Source organism: Rhopalosiphum maidis, chromosome 4 (assembly GCF_003676215.2).
Source record: "Rhopalosiphum maidis isolate BTI-1 chromosome 4, ASM367621v3, whole genome shotgun sequence".
NCBI classification, from domain to species: domain Eukaryota; kingdom Metazoa; phylum Arthropoda; class Insecta; order Hemiptera; family Aphididae; genus Rhopalosiphum; species Rhopalosiphum maidis.
In genome coordinates this window covers 4,067,596-4,076,892 of record NC_040880.1, presented here as the reverse complement: position 1 = coordinate 4,076,892, position 9,297 = coordinate 4,067,596, and the positions used below count along the sequence as shown (strand labels likewise).

General features: G+C 30.2%; 1 protein-coding gene across 1 annotated transcript in view; it reads left to right on the top strand.

Annotated features, from left to right (window-relative positions):
• LOC113549695 (guanylate cyclase soluble subunit beta-1) overlaps window positions 1-1,577 on the top strand; it is a 31,980-nt gene extending 30,403 nt beyond the window's left edge. Inside the window, exon 14 of the mRNA XM_026951112.1 lies at window positions 1,299-1,577. Within this exon, the coding sequence (XP_026806913.1) occupies window positions 1,299-1,446 (148 nt within the window). The 3' untranslated portion in view covers window positions 1,447-1,577. The remainder of the gene's footprint in view (window positions 1-1,298) is intronic.
• Window positions 1,578-9,297: the final 7,720 nt, after the last annotated feature.

The window sequence follows — 9,297 nt, the reverse complement described above, 5'->3', positions numbered from 1 at the left end:
GAGATAATAACAACGAGTAGGCCTATTATGATTAAAAAAACATAAATTACTTCTTGTACGATCCTTGTATTATAATAGGCGGGTATCCATATTATATTATAATACCATACTTAGACAATAATTTCGTATTTTGAAGACGAAAAATATCTAGTGAAATCACTGTAAGTCCGTTCTCGAACACTGTCGTGTTTAATACTTTGATATATTGTTATATACATTATCATCGCGTACAAACCTATACTTTTGTCTACGAAAAATTAATCATTGAACCACATTTTAATCGAACCAGTTTCTACAAAATTAAATATGTAGAAAAATGAGTAGTACTATAGGTAATTTAGTCATTAAATTACCTATATTGCTATGTAATGTTATGTATACATAGGCGCGGGCAACATACGTGTCGAGCTAAACTGTTTTTCTCTGCGTTTATAGAAATATAGAATACACGGTGAACATAAAAATTGAGTATTTTCTGTGATAATAATAATTATTTATGACTTCAGCGTAATAATGTAAACGCGTCGGTCCACAAACTAAATAGGTTTTGTTATTTCGAAGTTGAAAAATCGAAGAGAAAGCTTCGAACGGAAATACTTAAATCTCTCGTGACTCACGGATGACAACAGCGAAGACTTTGAGTGCATATATGAATGAAAGATAAAAAAAAAAATATGAGTAGGAAAAAATAATGTAGTTAGTTTCACTGTATTATTTCGCTATTTCCATGTGCCTTGAGCTACCGTTTTGTTTTCGTATCAACCGACACTGTGATAAAACGATAATCAATTTTTCAGCTTCGTTAAGCTATACACATTAAATAAAGCAATAAACAATACAAAAATATTCGTATACCGTACAGGTAAACTTTTACCTTATTCAGACGGCTTGTTTTTAGAACATTCTTTTAGTCGGCTAAAATAAATAAAGAAAGAATAGAGTACCCCGAGACTATAGGTATATGCGATCGATGTATATGAACAGTTTCACGATCAATACAAGACGTGCATGCACCGTGTCCAGCGTGGCGGTATTAAGTTCGAGTAGGTAACAAAAAAGATGACGTCGTCTCGTGACAATAGTTTTTTGTTGTTGTTGTTGTTGTTCCATTTACGAAAATAAATAAATGGAAAAACCAAAAACTCACAATTTTCTACGGAGTAAAATCTTCAAAAAAAAAACACAGATTGTAAACATAGATAATGATACGTGGACGTGTAATCAATCCAATTATATTAACGTAAACATACTACAAAATCGTATTGTAATAATAATTATTGTGCTTTTGTTTCCTACAGTGTGCTGAATCAAAGCAACAACTGGGACCCGCAGTTCGAGTTCACATACAGGGGACTGGTGCCAATGAAAGGAAAACCGGAACCAATGAAAGTTTGGATTTTAACCAGGAAACGTGCAGACGCCGAAAACACCGAAGCGTTACAATAATAACAACAATAATAATAACAATAACAATAATAATAATTAATACAATTATAATTACAGTTAAATTTTCTTCTAATTTCCCTGTACCGTTTGTCTGTCGTAGTTGAAGATATCGCAAATGTATGCCATCGAGAGCAAACAACATTTATTTAAAAATAGAATATTAAATAACTATTATAAAAAAGAACATGGACTAGTGTTTATTATTATTTTTTTTTAGTCCAGAAAAAACGATCGTCCTTCGTCTCATTTCTCCGGGCTTTTTGTGTTTCGGTATTTTGGCGCCGGAATGTCAGAACCCATCATATTATTAATATTATTATTATTATTACATACCGCCGGGGCCGACTTATCCTTAACAATATTAAGTATTATTATTATATGATTATTATCGTCGTCATGATCACCGTCAAACACGAATACCGAACGGGTGGGCACACCATAATAATAACATATGATAAGTTTATAAAGTGATTCTCTGTTGAAAGACCGCTGCGACGGCGGCGGTGCGGGAAAAAAAAGTAGCCCAAGATACCTGCTTGCCTACCTATTTTTTTTTCCTATAGGTACCTCGTACTATTCCCGTCTGCCGCGTGTTCCCGCCGGTCAGGTGGGGCGTGTACAAACAGGTTTGCGCGATCTCGTCCATCCACGTCGGACTGGTTACCCACCGACAGTCTTGTTCTTGGAAGATCGCGTCGCGCGCGTCCACTCGTCGTCGTTCACCGATATTTATAATTTAAAATATTTTTATTTTTTACTTCGCGTTTTGTTTACCGAAAAACGGTTTTTCGATTTTTGGTATCCCGAGTAAACGTTTGTAGTTTGTGATTTTTTCGTTTCGTTTTGTTTTTTATTTATTTATTTTTTGTTTTTGTTTTTGTTTTTTTTTTTTTTATTGATACGCAAATCACACCTGTTATTATAATATCATCACACCACCGTCAGTTGGATATCGTCTGCAGACTTCGACGAAAAAGGTAAACGGTATAGTTTTTCACCCTTCAAAATGGCAACAAACATTTGTCAGGATAAGGGCGGGCAGGCAAATAATCGTGTGTGTTGTGATAAGTTTGTCTTGAATTTTTTTCTTTGAAAATGCTCGATTCTGCAGGTTTTCGGGATTCTTAAGAAAAGAAAAAAAAAACGTCTACAACAACAACGATACATACAGCCTCCGGCATTGTGTGCGAGGTTCGTCCCCTTTCATCCCTTTTGTAGTTCGTAATTAATGTTTCTCTGTAATTATACGTCATTCAACAATAACGTTACAAACTCAGCGGAACACCCTCGTCTACTGCAATAGATGTCTGTTGCCTAACTGTACAGATTGTTTTTCGAGGAGAAAAAATATTGGAAACCAAACTGTTTAACATTTTCGTTGTTTACACAGATTTATAAACTAACTATCGGTTGGTTATAAACTCATAAGAAATACACGCCCGGGGGCCAATACAATTATATTAGGGTTTTCAGATCTGAATTGTATTCTCCTGGTAAAACGCTAATGACGAATATTTTCATTTCTCGTGTCGTTGTATATTGTATACTAATTTAACTAAATGTATACGCTGGCACGCTGCACGCAGGCTTCTTGAAATATGTGGTCTTAAGTAACGTTAACGTAATATTCTCATAGTCGTACAAACCGTGGTAGGCATGTGATACGAATCCAAGAGAACGTGTGTAACCAGCTCAGGTATAATATATAATAATTATAGTTTGAATCGGATTATATATATGTTGTTGGCGCGTTAGCACGCGATGAGAACTAACGGTGAACGGGTAGGAATCGTCCAGAAAAAAAACAATTTTTAAAACACGCCTCGGGACATTCGGGTTGATTTCGTAGACGCACGTAGATACTGTGTATTGAAACAATATCCACCGAGAATAATATTATCATACAATATATTATATATATATATATATATATATGGGTAGCGAGTACGGTAGAATACGATACGACTTACGAAAGAAATCGAATTCGTTTTCGAATTGGCCTCATATTATGTGTTTGATATATATTTCGAGGGATTCGTATTGTGACATAGGAAAATGTAATGATAATAATATTATAACGCGGTAACAATGGCATTTTCGTTCTCACGAACGCCGTAATAATATGATTTTGCTTGGACTATGGTAGCCGGTAGGTATTATAAATTACCGGGTAAAATATCGAAACGGACGCGGTCTCCTATATTTACACTATTTACAGCTACCACTGTAAAGTTGCGTACAAACATTAAACAAACGTATACTTAAGAGGTATAATAACTGCACAAGCGCAGTGCTGTACACGACATCAATCTACTTTTATTTTTCTCATTATTATCATTATTCTTCGTAATATTTATATTTTCATTAATAAGTGTCACAAACGCGTTTTTAGAACGCGCACTGCTCGGTGTGTCACAAACTACCGGACCATTTCGAAATAATCGCCAGCCAGTTACCGACGATAGCAATGTGTATCATGCGGATTCATGATTCATGAATAATAATAATAATAATAATAATAACAACAATAATAATAGCTAGTAATGCTGATAATAATAATAATAATAGTAATGATGTGGAAAATTCAATTTTTTTTCCACTACACATTTTTTACCTGTGCCGCGGCATCGTACAATGGACACCAGTCTTTACACGCTCCAATAAGTTGTCCACGTTTATCGTGTACACAGAAATTATAATATTATATCTGCCTAGTCTGAGCCCCGCGCCGGATCAAAGTGTGCAACACGAAATAATGACTTTTACCTATCAAATCAAACACACACACACACACACGCCATATATGAACAGTCATAAAATTATCCGTCGTCGAGTAGCACATTACGGTCTATACTCACCATAATACGAGTATATTATACACGCGTAAGACGCGTAAAATGCACAAAATCCTTTCCAAAATGACTCGTTGATTATTATTTTTCAGCTATAGACACGACATTGCTGTCGATCGAGTAATTTTAAATAATTCAAATTCTTATTACGTCTGCGAAATTACTACTTTTTCTTTTCGACTATTTCTCGTGTATGCAGTTTATTACGACTTGCTAATTATTACACCACACGCTATAATAATGTCTTAGTCTAGGTACTATTTTCTACAGTGTAAAAGGTCAATTTACTTACATATAGGTATATGCATTGTCAATTTTTATTTTCCTTCTTGTGTTCATTTGATTTTAGTGTAAATAAATCAAACCTATAAACAATATTACGGACATTGTTTATAACTTATTTTTAAGAATTTTGTCATTCTTCTTTTCTTCAAGTTTAAAGTTTTTCATCTCACAGCAAATGATTATATAAAATACGTATAATATGAAACGAAATCCGTATACCAGATCAATTTAAAATTTAAATGTTTATTTATTTTAAAAACGATTAAAAAGAAACGAAGGATTTCTTCGTCCAAATAAAGCATGTTTATTATGCGAATTCATCAGCGTAAGTCTATAGCTAAATATTTAAAATAATATGATTTTAAAATGCGAAATTTTTCTATTCAATACCAAACATATTGCACCTAATACTACACGATTCTTTAGTTTGGAAACGTAACTATCACCTTATTGGTATTGTGTTAACAATTAATACGTTTTTACTTTCCTATGATAGATCATAATTTGTAATCATATGATTAACAATACATTTATGAATAGTTAATATAAAGTTCCACTTTTTAGTTATCTTCATTTATAGAAGATACATTTTATTTCTGTCCTATTTATAACATATGTCCTATTTTTATATAATAATATTATATACTTTCGTATTAATAGGTATGCCGTAATAAAATATTAAATTTAATTGTTATATTAAATGTTAAAAACCTTTAAAAATATGTAAATATTTATTTTGTTTTGTTTTACATCCCTCGACTTAAATAGTACAATGTATTCTGATGAATTACACATTGTATATAGAACGACATCGCTTAAGAAACGGATTTTCGCTTAGTTTTTAAACTCCTCAGTAGTATTACACAGGATCCGAACAGTCGTCATACGTATAATATGTGCCATCCGAAAATTACAAACGTTTTCGTACTGTTATTGTTGTTTAATCTCGGCAAGATCTGCCTGGTCATTTGTCGTATCAAATGAACATCAATCATCACATCACATCACACTGCGAAGGTTGGACGTCGCTCCGCGTCTGCTTCGGGATGAATGGATGTCAAATAAAAAAGAAGAAAAAAAGGTATATCCTATACAAAGTCAAACATCGCCGGACCAAATCATCGTGTGTCCCACAGCGAAGACACGCTTTCTAGAGACAATGCCATTTTTACATATATTATTAGACAGCCTTTCGCGCGTATTGATATTTTTCTCGCTGCTGATTGAATTTTGCTCTCCTGGTCACCGATGCATGGACTACAAACCGAAATCATAACAATATCGTATTTAATGTAATGTGACGTCCGATTAGAATTCGCCATGTTTTGTTTCTCGAACCGATCACCGACGCTCCACCGCACCGTCTCGCCGCCGATTCTTCTCCAAACACACCAGACACACGCATGGTTCGCCGAACAATGAAGAAAACCCATTGTTCTACGGCACAAGTCATGAATCGCATAGATATTACTTTTTTTTTTTGTTAAATTGATTCGTTTGATTTTTTTCTTATTTTTTAGTCTGGAGGATAAATTTACTCGATTAAGTAATATTTTTACTCTCCGGAACCCCGTATTCTATAATTGGTTGTGCATTTCAACGACTGAATACTGAACCGAATACTTTTTAATATTTTACGCGTATGCGAGATTATACACGATCATTTTATTCTAACGTATGACGATAATAAAATAAAAATAATTTTAAAATTATTCGAGGGTCGAAAATCTGTGCAAATTAGATGATTTACAACGGTAAAATATAATAAACAAATGAACCTCCCTATCAACCACGCAATGTCATTATTTTTCTAAAAACTTTCTATCTGATAATAGTAATAATAATAATATAAGCCATACTAATATAACAGTAATAGATGCATTAATTTAAAATTAATTTAATTTTTCTCATCGAAATGATTATTATGATTCAATAACAAGTATATGTCTATAGACTAATTACTTCATATTCACAATTTTACCGATATATATTTATCTATATAATACAAGTTATGTCAAAAGTCAATCTGTACTAGTGTCCAACGTTTAAATATTACACAAATCCTTGAAAATCTTTTAAACATTTAAGTACGTATGTCTATAATGATTTATAAACAATTTATTAGCAGATAAAAGTATTTTATGCAGGAGGTACTGTTATATAAGACAGAAATACTAAGTGATAACCTAGATCCTGTCTCGAACATATAACATATTCCTTCAACTACTGTAACTGATCAATGAAATATTAAACCGGTTTCATTCCATTACTGTTGTAGTAATTGCATATTTCCAGGAATGTATATATATTTTTTTATAATATTATTAAATCAATGACGAAAGATTCAGATAAGTAGTAAAATATATTCAACGTCCATTTAGCTGGATTTGTCACACGCTGTTGTGCGAATATAATATCGTGTTATAAAACTATAAAAGTCACGAGCATGAAGACACTTATGATAATTTGAAATGTAAACGCTCAGTAAAAATCATAATTTTTATGTCAGATATTATAACCATATTATAGGCTAACTAGTAATAATGCCCGTATACCTTTCTCTCTAAAAATACATAATGGTTCAACAGTAAATTATCTAAATTATCTTAAAAATATAATATTTATTAATACGTGTATAACTGACCAGCGTAATGAACTCTTTGGCATATATTATTTTATTTATAGAAGAGTCTCTTCTACATTAACGTCATTTTACATAAATAAATTATGATTTTTTCGATATAACTATAAATTGTTGTTAATTTTTAATTTATTAATATAACCATGTGATTACGTTGGTAAATAGTTTAATATTTCTTATATTACTGCCAATTTATGCAAAAAACAAAAAATTGTATTACTTTTGAGTTTTAAATTTACTTAAATTTTTAAAGTAGTTAAATATTGTATAGTAGCTATAGTGTATGTAATAACAGCCAACTTATTACATTCTAATATATTTCGTCGTCTTAAAATTGTCAAGTAACAATAACGAAATATTATATAATAAACAAACAATATTGTGTATTAGTAAATCAATCGCAATAAGAATGGTTTTGTCGTGTGTATAGGTACGAAATATATTAATATTATTATATAGAAAGATACCTATACTATTTCCCAATAAATATTGTAAACTATATTATAGAGTACTAAATTAATATTATTAATACGTAATTTTTACTTTAAAGCATCGAAGCTATATCTCCACTTAACTAATGATCAATTATAACATGTTTATTAATTGATAATAATATATACTTATAATATAATCTATAGACCAAATTAAAAAAAAAAAAAAAAAAAAACAATATCCTTAATTAAATTATATTTATAAATAAATCTTATCTTGAAATCACTATCTTGAAGAAAAGAAAAATGCCAGTGTAAATGTTGAAATATTGACTGACACAAAATTCTATGAATATACAAAAAAGGACGGCAGCTAGGTATTTTTTTATTTAATGATACTTATTATAAGTCGAAAACCATTAATTAAACTTCACAATGATCTAAAAATTAATATACCACTTAGTCTACCGCAGTTCGTATCATTATTATTTTTGTTTTTAATTGCATATAACAAATTAGTAGGTATGTGAACATAACATATTGAAACCATCAACACACAAGCGCAGGCCGCAGAATGACTTTTGTATATTTCTTTATTATATCACTATAATATCTTACATCGTCATGATTTATGTAGTAGGTACTCATTCGGTCTAGCTAAATGTAGTAGATAATAATATTATTCGGAGATGTTTATAATTTATATATCATTTATTTATCAAATCGTTTTATTTTTGTGCAAATTTTATTATTTTTTTCAATAATATTTTGTTGGTAATAGTTTTTTATTTCGTCGGTGTTATTATGGGTAACCAAAGAGTGTTAAAAATAATAAGTTAACATACCTTTATAATTCTTGATTACATTGTAATTTGTAATTAAATAAGTGAATGTAAATTTGAACACGAAATATGATATAAGAAATTTTAATTTCCGTAATAATTATAATAATTTAATTAATGAGATTTATGTTTGTTATTATATAGATTAGATTGTATCGTTTGTGTGTGTGTTATGTTAAAAATAAATAAGAGCTACATAATATTATATTATTATATACATACTGGTTATACTTTAGAGGACAAACGTTTTTCTTTGTTGCTTTACTTTAAACACACGCCTATGGAGTTTAAAATTCAAAAAACTTCCATTTACACAATATAATGTATTAATGTTATAAATAATCCGAGAATACGCCCAACAGTAAAAAATATAAATGACCTTATAGCTTATTATATCAACTTATAAATAATTGTACAGATTTGAACTATATTATTTTAGTTATTTTTAAATTAAATCGAATTTAATTAAAATATAGTACAAATAATTGATAACTGTTTTTTATTACTGTTTTTATTTTTCTGATTGGAATTCATAGGTTCGATTATATTTTCGGGTGTTTAAAGAACATAACTCTTTTCGTTTTCAGAATACAATTTTTGTTTTAATTTAATTTATTTTAAATAAAAAGATAAATGTACAAAAAAATGATAAAATAATTTTGATTTTTAAATTTTAATTATTTTTTACAGCTCATGATGGGGCTTACTGTAAAGAAAAATAGCATAGTAAACTAATTAAGTGTATTACTTAAATGTATAGCTTGGGAAGATCGTCCAACAGAAATACATAATAATATATA